General features: G+C 48.8%; 1 protein-coding gene across 2 annotated transcripts in view; it reads right to left on the bottom strand.

Moving 5' to 3' along the window:
- Positions 1 to 14,564: 14,564 nt before the first annotated feature.
- Positions 14,565 to 21,535, bottom strand: part of LOC149371536 (uncharacterized) — a 140,752-nt gene continuing 133,781 nt past the window's right edge. Inside the window, exons 3-5 of one of the 2 annotated variants that reach the window (XM_089565797.1) lie at positions 19,454 to 19,638; positions 18,401 to 18,687; positions 14,565 to 17,571 (exon numbers count right to left, since the gene is read on the bottom strand). In XM_089565797.1, the coding sequence (XP_089421923.1) occupies positions 17,347 to 17,571; positions 18,401 to 18,687; positions 19,454 to 19,638 (697 nt within the window). In that variant the 3' untranslated portion in view covers positions 14,565 to 17,346. The remainder of the gene's footprint in view (positions 17,572 to 18,400; positions 18,688 to 19,453; positions 19,639 to 21,535) is intronic. The other variant, XM_089565798.1, reaches the window with a different exon arrangement.

Genomic DNA, 21,535 nt, shown 5'->3' with positions numbered 1-21,535 from the left:
TGTCGCAAGTTCTCGCCGCATCTTTGCCTAACGACGACACTCGTCTGACAGTAATTTCTCCCAGGCCCGTGGTAGACAGCGTCCTTCGATCGGTTAGGTGATTTGGAGAGCAACAGCCCCGGCCGTCGTCGTCTATGCTTCTGCCGCCGGCGCCAGGCCTCGTCATATCCCTTGCTTTGCGATGAGACACACCCGGCTCTCAGGACCACGTTGTCCACTCTTAACAACACCTAAAAATATAGACTTCCGCATAGAAAATTCTTCCCCATCTGAAATTTGTCAACTATCGTTTCTGACTTTACTCCGCGTTCATAGAAACCTTCCAAGCAATTAGTCTCCACTGCTACAACTGTGGCTCAGTTTAAACAACGCAACAAATTGCACTCAACTCAGTGTTCAGCTCATTCAGACGAGCAATAATTGGCACTCACACAAGTGCCATTATCGATTAACTGTGTTGTCGGTCGCTCAGCTTGGCCGTCTCTCCCCGGTACCATGCACTGAAAATTTTATTCGTCTCTCTTAGTCCCTTAGAGAATCAGCAAACTTTAAAACATTCTTGCATATTTCTCCTTGAACCAGTGGTTTCTCCAGCAGTAGACTTCTTCCTGTTTGCATACAGTCTGACGTCAGCGGGGCACGTGGGGGAGGGTGCGTGCTGAAAGAAAACAGCCTTGGTTGGCAAAAGCGGCCTTTACAGTCCAATATAATCTCCCTCTCTTAGAGTTACTCCGTTACCATTAACAACCATCGGTTATCTCCTTTTTTGATCTGCAATCTCTGGCACTTCGGCGTAAAATTTCACAGCTCCATTACACTGTGGAATGACCTACCCGATTTTATTTTTTTATTTATTTCATACTGCAGATCATCTTACAGATCCGAGCAGAACAAGATAACACAGATACACGGGTAACAAGTAAAATAAAAAGAAAAACTAAAAATAGAAAGGCATGCAGGATGACTATGCGCTTACATTTTATCATGTCAGAGAATTCCACTCACTGATGGTACGCGGAAAAAAGGAAAATTTAAATGTGTCAGTTCTAGCAAAGTACGGGGTAAGTGAACCGGGATGATGGTGACGTGTGATGCGTGTAGCTAAAAACGATAAATAGGGTGCAGGATCAAGAGCTAGTTTGTTATTTATGAGCAAGGAAAGAAATTCTCGTCGAATATTTTTTCTTCTTACCTCAAGAGGTTGGATACGGTTAGATTTCATTAGCTCAGACGGAGAATCAAAAGGTGAAAATTTAGAATAAATAAATCTTATGGCTTTTCTTTGGATACTTTCAATTTTCTTAATATTGGTATTAGTATAAGGATCCCACACCACGCATGCATATTCAAGCTTAGGCCTGATTAGTGAGTTAAACGCGAGAAGTTTAACCTGAGGGGGAGCTTTGGAAAGTTTATTTCTTAAAAAATAGAGTTTGCGAAAGGCGGACGAACAGATATTTTCCACGTGTGAATTCCAGGACAGATTGTTAGTTAATGTCACACCCAGGTATTCAAAACTGGAAACTTCCTGTAGTGGTGTTTGTCCGAGATGATACCTGTGCTCAAAAATAATTTTTTTACGAGTCACGCGAAGGAAGTTTGTTTTTTCTTTGTTTAAAGCCATGTCCCATTTCTGGCACCATGTAAGGATGTTAGTTAGAGAAGTGTTTAGGTCAATCTGGTGATTTGAACATGTAATATCTCTGTACAGCAAGCAGTCATCCGCAAACAATCGAATCTCAACGCCCGGAACAGTTGTCTCGACGATGTCATTAACATATAGTAAGAACAATAAAGGTCCAAGTACACTCCCCTGAGGCACTCCAGAAGTGACTGAAAGAGCGCCTGATTCCTCTCCATCAATCGAGACATACTGCTTACGGTTAGTTAAATAGTTTGAAATCCAGGTAACTAATATCTCAGGAAGGCCAATAGATTTAAGCTTTAGAATTAATTTATCATGAGGAACTTTGTCAAAAGCCTTGCTAAAATCTAAAAATATTAGGTCAACTTGGCCATTACTGTCTAAGGTCAATGCAATCGAGTGAACAATTGTTACTAATTGGGTTACTGTTGAATATCCTTTACGAAAACCATGATGACATTTGGATAAAATGGAGTGCCGATTTAGGAATTCATTTATGCGATCAGCAATGACGTGTTCAATTAATTTACAGCAAGATGAAATAAGGGAGATTGGGCGGTAGTTTGACAGCATTAAACGATCTCCTTTCTTAGGTACAGGGATGATTCGGGCGGTCTTCCAGTCAACAGGCAATTTCGCAGTTCGCAAGGATGCTTGAAACAGTACATACAAAAACTTTGCAACTGATTCGGCCTATCTTCGCAGAAAAATGTTAGGAATTTTATCAGGGCCACATGCTTTTTTAGTTTTCAAGCTCAGTAGCATAGAAAATATCCCAGCATAAGAAACAAAATTGACTTCGGTGTCATGAAACTGTGCGCCTATTGGGGTACATGAACTGGAATTCGAAAACACGCTTTGAAAATATATATTAAAAGGCTGCGCAATGGCTCTCTGGTCTGTGATTATGGAACTGTTGACTGATATCTGTGACACAACAGCCTTTTTTCCGGTTATGTAATTCCAGAACTTTTCTGGTGCGTTCTTTATAAAGTTTGGTAGAGACGTACTGAAATAGTAATTTTTGGAATCGCGGACTGACTGTGAAAGATTCTCCTGCAGTTTCTTGATTATGCCAGGTTGCACTCGCTGCTTTTTTAATCGTTTTATTTTGCGCTTCTGGTGTATGATGTCACGCGTCATCCATGGAGTCTGTTTGTTAACTTTCTTACGTTTGCTCGGCACAAAGTTATAGTTATTGAAATAAAACCCAATAAATTCAGGCAGTTATTAGCAGCACATTTCAAGGGCTGAGTTATTTTGTCGTGTTTTTGAGTGTGTGCATGTGTTTTTTTTTCTTATCTCTCTCCAAGTTGTTCTTGAGCTGCTGTGTCTTTCTTATGTTAATACTTTTGGTAATGTTGATAATGTTAATGTTGACCATGAACCCTGTACTTTGTATTTCTTGTTGATGTTACCGACCACTTACTATGAAACGACTGTCCCCCCCCCCCCCCCCCCCCCCCCCCCCCTTATGCAATGCCCTAAGCCAAGGGCCCTTAAGGGTAAATAAATGATGATGATGATGACCTGCTATGCGGAGCATCGCGGAGTTTTCCGGCGACGTCTGTTTTCTTCCAGGAATTGTACATTAACTATATTAAATAAGGCCCAACTACATGGTATTCCAGTGCCAGGACCTATTAGCGATTCGCAACTGGAAAAAACGGTTTCAAATGACAGGCAAACGTGCACCTCGGATATATTTTCGTGTACCTAGTTGGAATAAACCTGGCACTAAAATTCTATCAACCACTTGAAAAGTATAGGACCTCGCTGTGGAAAGGTATATGTTGGCTCTGCTACCCTTCTACGCTTGCCCTCTCTTTACTCCGTTACCCTTAAAGTGCAGCTGCAGCACTTTTTTGAGAATTTTGCGATATACAAGGATTCAAATCTATGTAGGCTCTAGGTAAAGCATGCCAAGTGTTTTTGCACTAGCATTTAAAATAGTGACGTAATCGACGATTGAATTTTGCGCTTCTCCTCAATGCACCGGAGGAGTGCAGGGAAACTTAGCGTGACGTCACGGAAGGTATGCTTTCAAATTACCGCTGTTGTCCGCCACACCCTGCCCTAACGCTTTAGACGCTGCCAAACAACTCTCGGCAGGGTTCGCCTTCGGTGTCGTTGGTTTTTTTCTTTCATAGCAGGCGTTTGTGCGTTGGAAATGTACCGATACCTTCGATGACGTCATCACGCGCCCCCCACTTGGCGTTGTGCGCTGCGGAGAAGCTTGAAGGGCGTCCAGATTTTAATCAGCAATTACTTCGCTATTTCAAGTGCTAGCCCAAAAAGACTTCGCATGCTTTACCTGCAAGTTTCACACATTCGACCCTCTTAAACTCGTTGATTTCTAAAACCTACGCAGTTTCCCTTCAACGACCATTGGACATCTCCTTTTTTGTCCCCTTGCCTACTCAGATATCTCTCGCTGCGCTGTCCCCAACTTGATTTCAAGCCTTATCATTAGCATTCATATGCCCCTGCCCCATAGGAGAGTACTGGCTGGATAGAACTACGTAATTTGAATGCAAAAATTTTGAATATAGGAAAATTGTAAGGCACTGTTATGGGAGTATTGAAGGTAATGGTCCATTCTTCTGATGTGTGGCAAAATCTTTCTTTTAAAGTTTTCCCATCACTCGCAATGAGTAGTTAAGACTGCCATAAAAAACCAATGGCGAACGGTTTTGACGATAGAAAAAAACGTTCATAGCAAAAAAAAAAAAAATGCGAGCCTACCGACGGGAGATTACGGATATATTGCTTGCTATAGTGAAACCATACAATATATGAAAAAAAATTGCCTTCAAATACCTTTTCCCGTTCAAAATGATTTTGTCGAGAATTGTGCATTTGAGGGTTACTGGCAAGATGCTATTCATGACCTCAGAGAATTTGCAAATGCGCTCCAACCAACCCTGTTAGCTTTATCACTGTCGTGGTCCGGATTTGCGTTCACTACCTGCCATAAGGACACGGCAAGCGCTGTTAGAACCAGTCGTAAAGAAACTGACAACTGTCTTCCATTACTTCAGTCAAAGTTGGCTCCAAAGTTAAAACAGAATGCAGTGCAGAATGGAAAGGGCTTGCTGGCATGCTGCGGATGATAATTCTCAACGTCGTGAATAACAAAAATGGCTGAGGCTTAACTTGGTTAAGCCTGGAGAATGCGAAGCATCATCGTGTCGCGTAATTTGGAGGCGCACAACCACAGCGACGGCGCGAGGTGGGCCCCCGTTTCTCCACTGTCGTGACGTCATCGTGTCACGTGGTGTGACGTCATGTATCACGTGATTTGGAGGCGCACAACCACAGCGACGGCGCGAGGTGGGCCCCCGTTTCTCTACTATCGTGACGTCATCGTGTCACGTGGTGTGACGTCATGTATCACGTGATTTGGAGGCGCATAACCACGGTGAAGGGCTGAAGTGGTAGCTAAAGTAGTATGCTTCGCATAAAAGTTATTTATGTGGTTCGCAAAGCTCGATCGTTCCCGAGACAGAGGACGCGGATGACTTGGTCAGTAAATATTGTCGAGCTAGTTGTTTTATAATTGTGCTTTTGCACATGCAATCCACACAAGCGCTGGTTTTCAGCTCTAGTTCATGAGGGAACACAAGGCAGATTTAAGCGTTACCATCAAAGCAGGGGCAATCTTATTTTGTGTCCCGTTATGTGACAGTTATGTGGCAATCTCATCATGTGACTGGATTTTCGGTGCTCCATTGAGGGTGCTTAAGTTCGCCTTGTCTTCCTTCATGAGATAACGTTGAAGGTCTGCGATTTTGTGTGTGGTACGTGCTACTTCACTTTTTTAACGCCTTTACATGCAGTAGAAACGAAACGCAGCGCTCCTCCAGTATGGCTGTGGTTCAGAAAAGACAGAAGGATAATACTTACTGTAAGAACGGGCACGGGAGCTGATGTCATTCCAGTATGCGCTCAAGGGCGTCCGCAGAATTTTTTGCAGGGGGGGGGCCCGTTGGTGCCCCGGGGGGGGGGGGGGGGGGGTATGTTCGTAGCAAGAAGGCGCTATTTGCGGAGTAAATTTATTTATTTATATATAAATAAAAATTAAACAAAATGCACACATGAAAGAAAAATTACAAACAGCAAATTAAAGCGCGGCTAGGAGATGTACATTGGAGTTTATCAACGAAGAAACAACTAAAATTAATAAAAAATGCAAAAAGATGCTATATCACTTCGTGGAGAAGAGTGCTCAGTCTTCCTGCATACGGGTTCTCGACTCACCCGGATTGATGACCAGCACACAGCACAATATGTTCGCAAACACGCAACTACAGTCACTCAGTCAGTCTTCCTTGAACAGCAACTGTAGGCGCCTCGGATTTTTTCTGGGCGAATTGCGTAATTACACGTGTGATAAATTCACTTCTGTGCTTCATTACACGCTCTCGGTGCACACTCATCATACACATTGATTGGAAAAACTGTTGAACGCGTAGGTTGAAAACAAAAGATGACTATATATACAACGAAAACTTATTTACAAGATAAATGCACGCTCGCAACTTCATACACCTCGCTCCATCTTGCTTGCGCATCCGCACAGTCGAGCAACCCCACACACACTGCTCGCCGCTCGTCGTTTTCTCGTCCGCTGTCTTGGTTGTTCTCAGCTTCGCTGACAACCGGCCACTAAAAACACCCAAGCACAAACACAGAGGCGCGCACACGTGCGAGGGCTTACTTGCCGCAGTATCCCCGAATGCGCACTTTGGGGGTGAAAGGAACGCCGCGCAACTTCCGAGGGGAAGGGACACTCGCCACTCCGGTCGGAAAATTTGTTTTTGTGTTTTTATGGGGTTCAGAGCCCCAAAACGACTCAGGCTATGAGGGATGGAGTAGTACAGAGTTCCGGGTAATGTCGACCACCTGGGTCTCTTTACCATGCACTGACACGCACAGTACATGGGCGCTGTTGTGATTTGAGGCCCAGCCAGAGGTGACAGGCGAGCCAGGCAGGCGCCATCGGGCTGCGTTGACCAAAGGCGCTGGTTTTCACAGAAGACGCAAAGAACGCTGGTGTGGGGGCGCCTCGGGAGACTGCGTCGCCGTGAACAAAAGCAGCTAATCCCCTTTGCCGGAGATTCTGAAAGCGGCGCTTCTACCGAACTGCGCTACACGTGGATCGGAGGAGACAGCGATCGGCGGCGGCGCCAACTCATCGCCCGCTTGCCCCTGAGCAGCCCGACAAAGCGGGGGTGGACACGGCTGATTTGTCCTTCCCTCCTTAAGAATTCATCGGTGACCGGCGTAACGACATAGGCGAAAACAAGATGCCCCGTGCACTGTCTGCCTCCGTGTCGCTATCTCTCTAGAGATCAAAGAAACAGACACCCATCTCAAGGCGGCTCGAAACACATGCTCGCCGGTGCCGCTGTATGTCTGGAACAGGTCGCCCTTCAGTAGAGCTAACGATGGCGTGGTTTGAAAACGGCGGAACGACGCACGCCCGGACGCGGCATTTCGCAGATGTGACCATGCGGGGCTGCTTTTACCCTTTTGACTGAGCGCACCACCGCCCCTGGTGTGCGGCCATCACTCACGGTTCGAGTGAGTGATTTTCCAGGGGGGTGCAACCGCCCCCCCTTGCCCCCCCCTCCGGACGCCCATGTATGCGCTCGTGAACAGTGGATCAAACTCCCGTGGCGCAGAATAGAGAAAACCACTTTATTGTAAGCGCAGTATACGCGCTGAACAAGTCGCTCGCTTGTCGGATCAACGCCGGCTGATCGTCCCGTTGGGCCGACGCCAGCCAGGCACGCCAGGAGGATGGGGAGGGGTGAGGACAAAGGGGGGGGGGGGGGGGGGGGCTGAATAGCGGTAGGGCAGTAGAAAGAGCAGCATTCAAAATTAGCGTATAAGGAAGGAAAGTTGGGATCTGTGGAGTCTAACATTTCGTACGCTGCAACACTGACCGCAAAGCAATGGTTGCGGCATTACAGTGCAGTTAATGGCTGGTTGTCGCAATAATACCTTTTTCCTCACTCTGTGCTTTTTCGTACTTTTGGTCGTTCTTTTATCCAACACGACTCTTTTCGAACGTTCTCAGTAGCAGTTCTTTTTCTTTTTGTGGGGTTTCCTGTCCGACCTATTCGCTCTATGTGTATTGTATTTATTTTGTGCTTTTGGTATACTCGCATGCGTATACTTTAGCATGCATTTTTTGATGTACTTTTATTTTTATTTTACAGTCTCCATTCTCGCTTATTTTCGCCATGTATCACTGTATATACTCCCTTGTATAGTGTCCTCTGGGTTGGGCACGTGAATGAATACATTGTGCCGGAATAGAAGACGACGAAGTGGCCAGTGGCGCGGGAGAGAGAAATCGTGCCAGGCCCGCCGATATTAAATCATGCCTTTGCCGTCTGTTATGCACTGTATTCATCGGCTTGCCATCACGTAACAATGTCAATAAATTAACTAGTCGTTTTAATAGGAGTGATGCCAGTTTTGTGGTTACAGTTCCCTCAACAGGTTCCAGTTGTACTATGGGAAGATGACACAGCGGGTTGAGTTTTGTGGTTACAGTTCCCTCGTCAGGCACATTCGTAACCGTGGCGTCATTTTTTCTTCTCTCTTACTCCTTCCTATATCGTGCTTTCCACGTCTACAGTGAACCACTGTTGAGGGCGGCTGCTGTTCCCGCCTGCATGCTTGTCGCCTTTAAGCCTCTCTTGGGCGCTCTTTCTGCCCCTACCACGCATTGACATCCGCTTTAGAAGAGATGGTGACATTCACGGACACTGCGTGTCGTGGTCTCCGCGCTGTAAGCGACGAATAATAGGTTCCCTGCTTTTGTCCGGCGGAGTTCAATGACTGAATGAACAAAAAGACAAAAAAGCATTCTTAATTCTAACCCGCTACTTTTGGCTATCTCGCCAAACAATGTGAAACGGAATACAAGAGACCTCGCAACACACACACACACAATCCAATCATGAGCTCTAATGTTCACGCTGGCAAAACACGCTAGCAAAGGTTTCAATTTGCCGGAGTTCCGGGCGAAGCCAGAGTTTGTCCTGCGTGCTTCTTCTTCTTCTTGTCCCTGTCTTTTTATTGCGCTTTTCTAAGTTCAACATGTATTACCAACTCGCCCAACTTTCTGCATTGCTTGAAGCCAGAGTATTCCGACACGCGCTGTAAGCTGCCAGCCTTGGCTGCCGCGCGATTCGCCCTCGCTTTTCCTGCACCAACGAGTTCTCCCGTTTGTGCGAGCGACGCCCGAGGGCCAACTGCGCCGCGCGTTCGTCGGCGGCCTCCAAAGGAAACGCTCGCTCGCACGACTGTGAGAAAAGATAGCATTTATTTCCGCAGTTCTCCAGACGGCAGACGCCGCCTGGGTATACACAGCTGCGTGGATATGCCAAAGATACACAGAAATGCAGCTCTTGTTGTTGGTCACGTGGAAATGCAGAAAAAACTGTCCACTCGTTCCAGCGACACGGCGTCACAGCACTGGCGCTGGATGGCTGCGACGTTCCCGTTGCCGAAGAGAGGAAAATACGAGTACAGCTCTCCAATTTTTTAGTAATATCAGGAACGTCGACCAGACAGGACTGCAGTGGAGAAAGAGGCGAGATTGTGCGCATGCGCACAGAGCGCTTGCGAGTTGCCGCTGCTTCCGCGTCGTCTGCTCGGCTGAACACCCTCTTCGCGCATGCGCATACTCTCGTCTGTTTGCAGTCCTGCACAGGACGCCGAACGACCGTCTGGTCGACACTCCCGTGATATTATTAAAAAGTGGAGAGCAGTACCTCGCGTGTTTTCAGAATCTCTCTCCCCCCTCCATCTTTTTATTCCAGCTCACGCGTAATGCCCGAGCTTGGCTTTGTCGGCCGTTCACGACAATCAGCGCCACGGTACGCGCGTGGTCCCTGACCTGACGACACCAGCAGCAGAGTGCTGGAAGACGCTTCGGAATGTCTGTGACATGCCGCATTATAACTGGCTACTCTGCTCATGGGAGGGCTCTGCTACGCTACAGAAGATCGCGCGCTGCTGCCATTAACGCTTGCAGGACAGCATTTTGTGGGGAAGTTCTTTTTTTTTTCCGCCTTTAGCCATCTTCAGCGGCGCCACACGCACGCGAGAACTACCGCACACACGCAAGTTTGAACAAATACTGAAAAGAGAAATGACGTTCATGATGCGCACACTTTAATGTGGCATGAGCACAACGCGAATGCACATATAATCCAGAGGTGGATTCATGGGACACGCTTGGAGGGAGTGAAGGGGGCGGGGGGGTCTTTTTTGAACCACGTATTTCTTGGACTTTCTTCACCAAAAGTGGGATTAAGCGCGGTTTTCGAATAAAAAAATTCTCGATTTGAAAGAAAGAGTGGTCCCCCCCCCCCCCCCCCCCCCCCCCCGCCCTCCCCATTTCCTCCTACTCCTACAACAGTGAGGCCCTTTTAACAGCATCCTGAAGTAATCGGGATTGTTCTTCGAAGGTGAGAACGGCAATATGCGCAAGGCTCGTTGCAAGAAGCAAAACAAAACAAAAACAAAATTAACAAGGGTTAAGTGATGCCGCTGATTAGACTAAGGTTATATGACATTTTGTAGCCACGTGAAGCCACAATGAATGTTGAGCACATCATTAAAACAAGACATCCACGTATATACAGGACTGAAGAGCGAAAACAAAAGACACGCAACGTCCGAACGTATCTACATCGACAACTGTCAAGGAGGTGGTGACAAATTTAGCAAGTTTTCCGCTGTTCGGATGGAAAATCAATTTATAATACCTAGCCGTACTTTTGAAGCAAGTTTGTATCAGCGTAATAAGGTTACTCATCGGCATCCACCCAAGTACAGCCAATGGCTACAAAGGAAAACTATACAGTTTTCTCAGAAACTTTGTAATTAAAGAAAAATTTGTCCTGGTCGGGTGTTCGAACCCGAGACCAACGACATTTGACCAACACTGTTCCCACTTCGAGTTATTGATCAATTCTTTTTTTTTTAACTTATTGTAGAGCTTCGACCTTACAGTTATTGATCAGTTCGCGCTCGCCTTACCACAGGCTTGCCGTCCTGGTTAGCTCAGTTGGTAGGGCGACGACTTCTCCGGTGAAGCTGGGGTTCCGGGTTCGAACCCCGGTCTAGGAGGAATTTTTCTTTAACTACGAATTCTGAGAAAGCTGTATAGCTTTCCTTTGTAGCCGTATGGCTGCGCTTGGGTGGATGCCATTGAGTAATTACTCCCTTACTACAAATCTACTTCACCTGGGGGATGCCGTCTGTATTAGCGCCATGGATTTTAGGAAAAAAAAAAAGAACGAAAGAAACCAGCGGAGGTTATTTGTCGTCTCGTCCGAAAAGCGAGACGCTCGGATCGGAGGCGAGAAGCCTTCCCTCGCGACCGGACAGAGTCGAGACAGCGACGGCCAGATGTGGTCAGAGAAGCGCCGCATGCATCGAGTCGAGGCGACCTCGGGTTGCTGGTCCCATGCGTTTTGCCACGACGACACAATCTGGGCGCGATGGCATCGCCCGAGGTACTCGCTCAGTCGGAGGCGCCCGGTGATTTGAGCGGGTGTCGTCGTTCCAAAAGAGAACTCTCCGGGACAGAGAGAGGTCTGTACAACGCGATCCTCTCCCCAGGGTCTGCGGGGCCGTCCGTCCGCCCACTTCGACGAGACGCCCTCCCTGAAGTGAAACAGGCGTGAATCGTTGGTCCCAAGGCGCCGGGCCCCGCCACGATATGAGTCGCGCCGAGGCGTGGTCGAGCCTCTTCGTTTGGGCAGCAAGTGGGGCCAGTGCACATGGCGGAGTCGCTGGGTGTCTTTCCAGGTATGCGTACGCTCTGTAGCAACCCTGAAGGTTTGCAGCCCGAAGGGCACCGTGCAAAGCCGCTTCCACACGTGCGAACCCAAAAGGAAAATAATCTTTCGGATAGACTCGTCGTGAACGGCGCCATGATCTAAGTATCTCCTCACTGTTAAGCAGCTCAATTGGTCTTCGTAGCTGACAGTAAATGCTGGAATTAAGAGAGCAACTAGCAAAGTAGCACCAGTGTAATCGAAATCTCGCCGTATCCCTGGCACCCCGCGGTCATCAGTCGGGGAGGAGGGAAAGCGTCTTGATTCGCTCCCTTGCATATATACCAGCTGAACGAGACCCAATATCGCGAAGCCTTCGCAAGAAAACGTTCGACACGGGCGTGTTTGCATTTGCGAGCGAAGAAAGAGACCAGGCGTACCCTCGAAATGCGAGCGGGAATTGCGCCGAGAAAAACAAAACGAAAAAAAAAATATCGAGCCTGTCATGTAGTCGTTGCTATCGCAAGTATAGAGCGCGAGGCGCGACCCGCGTTCTTCGGGCACATGAATCGAGGCGAGTGCGGGGACGTGTCTGACCCGTTGGCACGGCGCGGGAACGACCTTGTAAAGGGATCATTTCCACCTTGGCTCCTTAGGTTTGTGCATAGGCGACAGTATATTTGGTCCACGCAGAGCGCAGGCACGCGGCGAGGACAAAGCCCTGTGGAAAATGCGTGCCCACGACGACACAATCTGGATTGAGAGAAAGGGAGATTGAGAGAAAGGGAAACTGTGTAGGGGACGAGAGTACCGCGCGCGTGTAACAGTGAGCGCGAAGCTCGGGTGTTTTGTAACGTACGCTTCCCTGAAAGGAGCTGCGCTCTACCTCTTCTGTCGAAATACCTGTTCAAAAAAAAAAAAAAAAGAACACAAAGAAACGGGCAGCACTGTGAATTTGAGATTCTTCGTGTGCCTAAAAGCAGGTTCACATGCAAACACGTTACGCAGAGCGCGCTCGCCTGGGTGAAATCTTAATAAAGAACCGGGTGACTGCTGCTCGTGCCCCGCTGCTTTAATCTTGTCACAACGCAGGTAGCACCGAACATTAGAATAGTGTTATAAAAATGTTATTCCAGTTGCCGGAAAGTTATGTGTTGCATTGAAACGTTACATTAATGTTAGAAATCAACAAATAATGTTACGTGTTATATCGAGAACATTAATATTTAAAGCAAACATTATTATAATACTGATTTTGAGGTGTCATTACAATTTTAGAAATGAACAAATAAGGTTATATGTTGTATCATAACCATTACTTTAAGTTCGAAATAAGCATTGTGTAATCTTGTGGTCGAAATTTCCGGAGCCCTTCACTACGGCGTCTCTCATAGCCTTAGTCGCTTTGGACGTTAAACCCCATAAACCAAACCAACCAAACCAAACGTTAACATAATGACTGAACAGTGACCAAACAACATTATAAATATATTTCATGCTACCACGGCACCCATGGTTATGGCGCTGGGCTGCTGACCCGAAAGACGCGGGTTCGATGCGAGCGGCGGCGGTCGAATTTCGATGGAGGCACAATTTTAGAGGCCCGTGTACTGTGCGATGTCTGTGCACGTTACAGAACCCCAGGTGGTCGAAATTTCCGGAGCCCTCCACTACCGCGTCACTCATAGCCTGAGTCGCTTTGGGAAGTTAAACCCCATAAACCTAAACAAATTTCAAGCACTGGGTCCCCTAACTTGTCCTAGCTCTTCTTATTGTAAAGATGTTTTTAAACTAGCAGTATTTTGCAACTAAAACTATTAAATTGTGCCTGACATATATAGACTGCATGCATAGCCGCATTATAATGCTAGAAAACTTTGCTTTTTATCCATTCGCCACTATCATCAAAGGGACACCCCTCACTAACGGGTATAGAGTCGAACCCCGTTATAACGAAATGGTTTGTCATGAAATATTGGATATAACGAAGGAATGACGATTCCACTTAGATGCTCGGTCAACACAGGCTGTAACGAAGCCATCGCTATAACGAAGTAATCACCGGGCCCCTTCAACGTCGTTACAAGCATATAACTGAATAAGCTTGACTCCATGGTATCCGTTAGTAAGCGTCGTACCTTCACAACTAGCAGGCTGCGTGCTTGTGCAGGGTTGCGTTACCATTTTAGACAGGGCTACATCTGTACAGTTTAAAATGTTTAATTAATGTTGCAGAAATTTTATTCTACCATTTATTTGTAACATAAAAGAAACGTAAAAAAAAAGAACGTTAAGAATATTGAAATAACGCTTGGCCAAAAAAAACATTGTAAAAAGTAACATTATAGCAATGCTTCATCGCTACCTGGGAAACGGGGAGTGAGGATCGAGGGCTATACGTCAGCACTCACTGCCTTTTCCGGATGCGCTGTTCGTGAGCAGAAAAAATCTTTTCATGACTGCTAAGCCTGCAGCTTCACTTCGATGCCGCATGCTCGACTAATCGGGGAGCAGCAGTTTTCTTGAAACATAACGCATATTTCGCGCGTTTCATGAACCCGAGCATGTCAACGCAGTTCTTGTAACATCACCATTTCCAGCTCTGAAGCAGCAATATACAAGTTTAGCGTTTTATCTTCGTTTTACCGACAGTCAGTGACGCCGTGATTGAGCGACGCGCAGCGCGGCGAAGTAAGTATGAAAGGTGTCCGATCGGTTTTTTTTCGTGCGAGCTTTTTGAAAATGGGCATTACGAAATAACAGGATGAACTTGATCGATCAGATGATAGACTATACTACCGGGACCCATACGACAACACTGAGTGAAGATATACAACTTGACAATGTGCGAGGTTGGAGGGTGTTAGTTTGTTAGACCCAGTTCCTCACCACCGCACGTTTGCTGAGAGTTCGTGCGGCTATTATCAATACAAGAAAATCAAAAAGGGCGTGAGCAAGCTCGTTCTTGGCATTCGCGGCCGCTTGACGATTTTGCGCGGAAGGGTCAAGCTGCCCGGATAAGCAGCAGAGATATATGGTCCTAACAGAAGCACGGGCTGCGAGCGAGCTTCCTTCGAGGTGTCCTCGGCCACGCGGGGAGAAGTGTACTGTCAGCGACCTCTCCGAGGGCGAAAAAACTCTCCGCGCATGCAGTGTGCCCGGCTGAGAGAGTCGAGCCACGCTCGTCATCGTCACGGCAGCGGGATCAGTCGCTCGTGCGCTCCAGCGAGATCCCCTCATTCGAGCGCCTTTGCCGAGAGATTTAGCACAGCGTGTACCACGGCCGCCAGCCGCCAATGCACATGCACAGGTGACGCCGTCTGAGCATGCGCAGTGGCGAGTCGCGGTACGCGGTGGCGGTACATGCTACGATAAAATTCTACCGTCAACGCTATGACAAAAGTCTACCGTCAACGCTTACTGCGGCCACCAATCAGCATGCTCATTGGAGGCCACGCAGGTGCCTGCACCTGCACCGTCGGCGTCCTCTGCGCGTACGAATTGGCGGCCGCGGTAAGCGGTGGCGGTAGACAGTATACCCTATGCTAAATGTCGCTAACAAGGAAATACGCAGCACCCCCCTCCTTGGTGTCACGGCAAAAAGTTGATTGCGTAGTGGTAGTACAGTTGCGAGCTTGGGGTCATATATAGTACGACGATACCAAGCCTTCTCATTATTGCTCAAGTTCTCTCCCCGCGTTGGTGCTATTCGCATCCGTATCTTATGCGCGCTGCGACGAAGCTCTGTTAGAGATTGTTAATGTACGGCTATGAGCGAGAAAAGGGCAATTTAATTTGAGGTTGCAGTCCGCACACTGTGTTGCATTCTATGCCGCAAAGCCTCAAAATTTAACAAACGTGTTTAGCCCGCCCACTGTGTACCGAAATTTACGGCGTTCTACCGGCCGCGACACCGAATATGCGAGGGCGATACCTTTGCGCCAGTGGAAGGATATGGACGCGGTTTGCGTATATGTTTGCGCCGCGAAGCATTCTCCGTTACGCTTTTGCTTCTCTGCGCCCGATTTTTTTTTTTTTTACGCAAACGCGTTCATTGTCGGGCTCCGGCAAGAATCCGCCCCCTGCACGCGCTTTGCGGAAGCGCTTCGGCGACGCGCAAGTAAGCGACTTGACAAGGGTCGAATGGGGGCACCTCCACTGCGAGGACGCCGCCCAAAGCGCCACGTTAGCGAAGAGAATAAATCTGATTGTTTAACAAGACGGAGAAATGCATCCAGTGAGTCAAAGTAATACCAGAGTCCTCAATACTAAATAACTCGAGGCAGGCTGTTAAGCGAACAAAGCAACTCGGACGCCTCGATGGGCTAGAGCAGGCGCGAGTATCAAGACACCCTAGAAGCAACGCTTTCCTCGCGCCATCTGGCGACATGTTTATGGGACCCGTTTCATTCCGAAATCCCTTTGTGTGCTCGCTGTGAGCAAGATGGACGCCCTGTTGCGTGTTTGGCAGGCAGTCGCTTGACAAATGCTCTCTATCGCGGACTTCTTAACTGGTAAAAGATACTTTTATACAGCGTATACTATCCTACCATCGCCGCGGCTCCTAGCCGCCAAAGACCACACAAAGATGGCTCCAGGTGCCTATCCCAGGACCGCAGGCGCCATCTGCGCACGCGTATTGGTTGCTGGAGGCCATGGTGACGGTAAGACTGCACCACTGTGCTAAAACTCTCTAATATGAAAGATGTCTGCGAGGTGTTTTGAGTAGCTACCCATCGCACTCTGACGCTTGGCAAGTTGGGAAGCAAGTTTGCGTCGCGTTTCACAGAGAACCTTTCTATTCATGAAAGAGGGTGATATGACGCAGGAGTTTTCAAATAACGATAACAATAATGGCGGCGATGATGGTGATTGTGGTCAGTGGTTATTTCGTCACCCAGAAACGACATCATGGTCCTTATGCTGCACGCTTATAAAAACACAAGCATGAAGCCGTGAAGGAGAAGACACGACAGAGGCCCCGTAATTGCAGCCGCAATCACTGCGCTCTGCCCGCTTCGGGCCAACTGCCTGTCGGCATGACCCGCGGCATGTCGCAGGCACTCCTATTAAAGCCCCCAAAGCTCTTCTCTGCAATTAATCACTGCTACGATCGCGCGTTTCTTCTCCCCGATTGTCCCTTACTTTAAGAGCGCTGGCACTCTATAGCGCGTTTCGTGCTTTGAGAGAGCGACTTCTCTCCTTCAGGGGCCATCGCGGAAGCTTGCTTGAGCCGCGTGCATGCTTAATATTCAGCGCGGACGGTCTGGCAGCCCCGGAAGCGCTCTCGCAGCACCACGTCGTTTGGCGTCGCAGCCGAGGCTCCACTGCCGTTGCACTTTCCCAGTCCGGCGACAAACGTAGCAGAACACGAACCAAATAAAGAAACTTGCTTCCCGGCAGCGTCAGCTTCCCCAGCAGATGGCGCACTAACCCTCTATGTCGCCCCGCACGCCTCAGCGTCCCGGAGAGTTCCCTGGTCGGCCAACGATGCAACGCACAACCCCGGGGAGGGTTGTCGGTTTTATGGATCCTCGAAGACCTCTTCCCAGGGGCAATTTGCTGCGACTGCAGCCGACGGCCGTTGGCCCAGGGATTCCTCATGTCGCAATTCACCAGCGCGACGGCGAGAACGTATGGCGCTTCGTGGAGGGTGCGTAGCAGTCACGTGGCTGCTCCTTTTTCCGTTCCTCGCCAGTCAAGCGCCGACGAGTCCGAAGAAGTGGCGACAGCGCAGTGCTGCGTGGCTCTAGTGACCCGCAGCGCACGCAACGCGCCACTTTTCTCAGCCGATCACAGCAGTTTGGGCATAGCTTGCTACGCAAGCCCACGTCAGACAGCGTCCAGCGGAAGGCGAACCATTCGGTGTGCCGATGGTCGGCGGGCCCTTGCTCATAGCGCCGTGGACTGGGTGCTGGCCTGGTGCTCGATCTGCAGCACCATGGATTTGATGTCCTCGGCGCTCTTGACGCGCCTGGAGAGGGGCACCAGGATCTGGCTGCCCACGAACACCGAGTTGTGGCGCAGCCGCTGCAGCCGCTGCAGCGCGGCCGCCCCGCCGCCGTTGGCGTTCGACGACAGGCGGCGCAGCTCACGCTCCAGCACCGCGCTCTTCACCTGCGCACAGACGCCGCCACGCCGGTCTCCTGGAGAGTGGCCACCTACGTAAGCTTCGCGCTAGGTTTGCATGCAATTCGCCCGTCTGCTACAGGGGAACCCACCGCGTGCACATGTATCCTCAATACCGTTTCCGTCTGTTCAGTCGGCAGTAAACAACCATTGAAGGAGAGAGAAGCCAACAGCCACAGAAACCAAGGAGCACAGGGGATTTCTTTTTAATTTTTTTTGTGGTGTTGATCAATTAGTAAGAATATTACTGAATATGTTGTCGCTTAAAGCGAATTGATTAGAAAAGCAGAAGAAGAAAAAAAGGTCGTGGGTTCGGATCCCACCGGCATCATGTGGTTGTTTTTTCTTCTGCTTTTCTAATCAATTCGCTTTAAGCGACAACATATTCAGTAATATTCTTACTTGGTCAACACCACAAAAAAAAAAAGAAAAAGAAAAAAAATCCCCTGTGCTCCTTGGTTTCTGTGGCTGTTGGCTTCTCTCATACTTATAACGAGCCCCTAATTCCCCTTCCCTTGTTAACCATTGAAGGAGGTGGTTGAGAACGGTGAAACGACTCACTGACACGCATAAGCGCACTTGCAACACGTTCAGTTTTTGGATATGACGGTCGTTTTCGAGAGCTGATCACATAATTTTTAGGGCTTTCAAGAACGACTTGATGAGCGAACCACGCGCACAAGCGAACATTCTCCAAGACAGTAAGAAGCTACTGGCCGAAACGCCAGATACCAACGGGCGACTGTGCATCTTTGAGCTGTTCTACCGGCCGCTCAGCCTCCGAGGGTGTCCCCCCAGCAGCGGCGCATGCATGTACCTGCAGCACGGGCGGCGAGGGCGGCTCCTGTTCCTGGTACTGTGGCTGGTAGGGCTCCAACATGCGGATCTTGCCCCACTTGTTGAAGAACAGCAGGATGACGGCCAGCCACACGCTGAGCACCAGCACCACGATCACGATCTCTTCGTCGCGCACCACGGGCCGCGTCGCCGTCGCCACCGCCGGCACTCCGCGGCCGCCCGTCGACGCCGCGCCGACGCCGCTGCTGTTGCTGCCATTGACCGCTGCGCCGTCATCAGTCGGCACATGAGCCTCGCCAAGGTCACCTGGGCAGTGCTTGTGCTCACCACAGCCCAATGGGGGCGCAGAGTGTACGCGAATATCGCATCCACAGCTGCGCTGTTTTTGTACCGGCCAAAAGGAGAAGGTGACACGGCAAGAGAAACACGAGGCTGAATTAAATTCTGGCAGTAAACAGCCATTGTGTGAGGTGGTTGAGAACGGCGGGGCGACTAGCTGGGCACTCATAAGTGACTGAAGACATATATTTTGTCGCCGTTCAAAATGCCATTATGGACACGCTCCTGCTGCTCTCTAACGCCGGTATCTAACAGCAAAGGTTGTGCGCTATGAACACGAGCATTTCGGTAAGAGATGCGGAGTAGGCATTGGTTCACGAGCTACACGGTACCTGCGCTACCTATTCCTGGCATCAGGGGCTTACCTGGGAATCAAAATTATGGGGGTGTGTAAGTTCTTAGGAGGGAGGGAGTTAAAGGGTAGAGGAGTCATTTTTTTAAAGAATTATTGTGTCGATGATGTTTTGCGTAGGGCTAGCAACGTTTATGATTGCAACACATATGACAAAGATTGTAAACAATCAGTTCATTTTACACAAACACTAAAGTCGCACCTATGAAGTATATTACATTGTATTTTCTTCCCTCGACTGTCCCTTTAATCCTCCTGCACTCTAAACTGTAGCAGGTTATCTGCTCAGCTCGTCACGTCCCTTTCCGAAGACTATCTCTTCCACTCGAGTTGAATCATAGGCCCTGGGCCTTAGATAAGCAGCTGAGGAGACACACTGACCGGCGGCGCTTCCGGGCGCCACGAAGCGCACCAGGCCGACGGGCGCGTCCGTGTGGTTGGCCCGCGTGGCGGCGCCCGGCGAGGCGAACACGCGCACCAGGTACTCCGCCTCGGGCTCCAGACGCTCCAGCAGCACGCTCCGCTGGTCGCCAGAGGCCAGCGCCACGCGGGCCGCCGCCGCCGACCTGCAGAGGCAGCACTCTTCAAGCACGGCTCCTATGCATAGAAACGCGTGGTGGCGCCGCTGCAGCCGCATAGCTGACTGCCGCAGGCAGGGGACAAAAGACTTCAGGACGCGCGACATGCTGCCATGTTTGTTAGCCATCACCACTAGCACACATCACAGCACCGAGTCCGACTTTCACGTCGACAAGTGTGGTCTGCAACCAGCCGGTAACACATTTTCACACCGCACTCGTGGCTGCGAGAGCCAGCCTACAGTGGAGACGTAGTGGGACACTTTAGCATGCATCTACGTCGGACGACACACAGGAGTGTTTTGCACTTCGCCCCCGTAGAAATGCTTCCGCCAGGGCGGGGATTCAATCTGGCGACCTCATGATCATGAGCAGAACGCCGGAGCATAACTAAGCCATCGCGGCGATTAGTCTTTCCATTTTCAAAGCGCCACATCATAAAAACGACACTATGGACTGCGCTATCGTCACTATAGCTTCGCTTACAAACATGACATCGCCGGCACTGAGCGGACTGAAGGACTTATTTATTTATTTATTTACATTTCTGCAGCGCCATGAAGGCATAATTGCAGGGGGGAATACACACATAAACAATCAATTGTACAGTATGTGCCAACCTTTTGTGCAGGATAGGAAAGAATGAATGGCAGAGAATGAAAAAAAGCGTCAACAGAGCATTCACATCAGTCAATTTGTCGGGAAAGGACAAGAAGAGGAAAAGCAGGAAAACAGCAGGTGAACATGCGTGCACATCACAATTCCGACAACAGTGCTCGGAACTTTGCCTCGGACTGGCATTCAACAATACTATGAGGCAGCTTATTCTATTCACTGATGGCGTGAGGAAAAAAAGAGTGTTTGAACACGTTAGTACGGAATTTTATTTCACGCCTTTTCGAGTCGTGGTCACGCCTTCTGGATGCATGACGCCGGACTATCGCGAAAGCGCCACTTTCAGAGGGACGACATTTCACTGTTAAGCAGCATAAACAATCGATGATGGTAATGGTTTCAGTTTTAAAGCACCAGGGCAGATTGGCCAAAGGTCGCCGTGGCCAACGCATTTGGTCTGTGCGAGGTAAGGTTGAAGACCCAATTTATAAAGCATACTAAAATATGTTGCGCGAGTTGGTTTTAAATTTCCATAATAATACAGTGCATTTGATGGAACAGAGAACACATACAACAGAGCGCTGCGTGCTCTGCATGACCACACAGAAAGGACCAACAACACACGCAGAAGAGCCTTTTGTACTAGAAACAAAGTTCCACAATAGCATATGTTTGGCGAGTTGGTCATGCAGAGCACGCAGCGCTTTGTTGTGTCTGTCTTCTCTGTTCCGTCAAATGCGCTGCAGATATGGAATTTATAAGGCATTTCATCCCATACGCGCCGAGAACCGGTCTAAAAGGAAGCTCGTATCGACTGAAGAAACGATGCATATCCGGCGGCACTGGGAATTGATTTCTGCACCTCTTGCACACATGATACCTGCTCTTTTTTGTTGTGTTCGTTGCATACTGGTGTGGTTTTTGTCACTTGCTCTACTTAATTTGGAAAAAGTTCGCGCTTTTCATTGCTTTTTCTTGTTCTGCATGATATGCAGCGGTGTTTTTTTCTCTATAAATATTAGTTTTCTTTATTCAAGAGGCCTAGATGCGCTTACGCCAATGGTTGCTCCTAACTCTGTACGCCATCAGCCATGCGCAAAAAATCGTGGACACGTCAGGTCCGTTTTAAAAGATTTTTTCCTGAGTCCTCTGCACCTTTACACATAATGCTGGAATAGAAAAGTTAATCAATTAATTAACCAATTAAACAGTTGACTGATTAATTGACTGACTGATCGATCGATCGATCACTCGCTCGATCTCGTACAAC

This window comes from Amblyomma mixtum, chromosome 1 (assembly GCF_055824585.1).
Source record: "Amblyomma mixtum isolate Tamu chromosome 1, ASM5582458v1, whole genome shotgun sequence".
Taxonomy (NCBI): Eukaryota; Metazoa; Arthropoda; class Arachnida; order Ixodida; family Ixodidae; genus Amblyomma; species Amblyomma mixtum.
The sequence above is the reverse complement of the archived record's forward strand: the minus strand, read 5'-3'. Positions and strand labels throughout refer to the sequence as shown.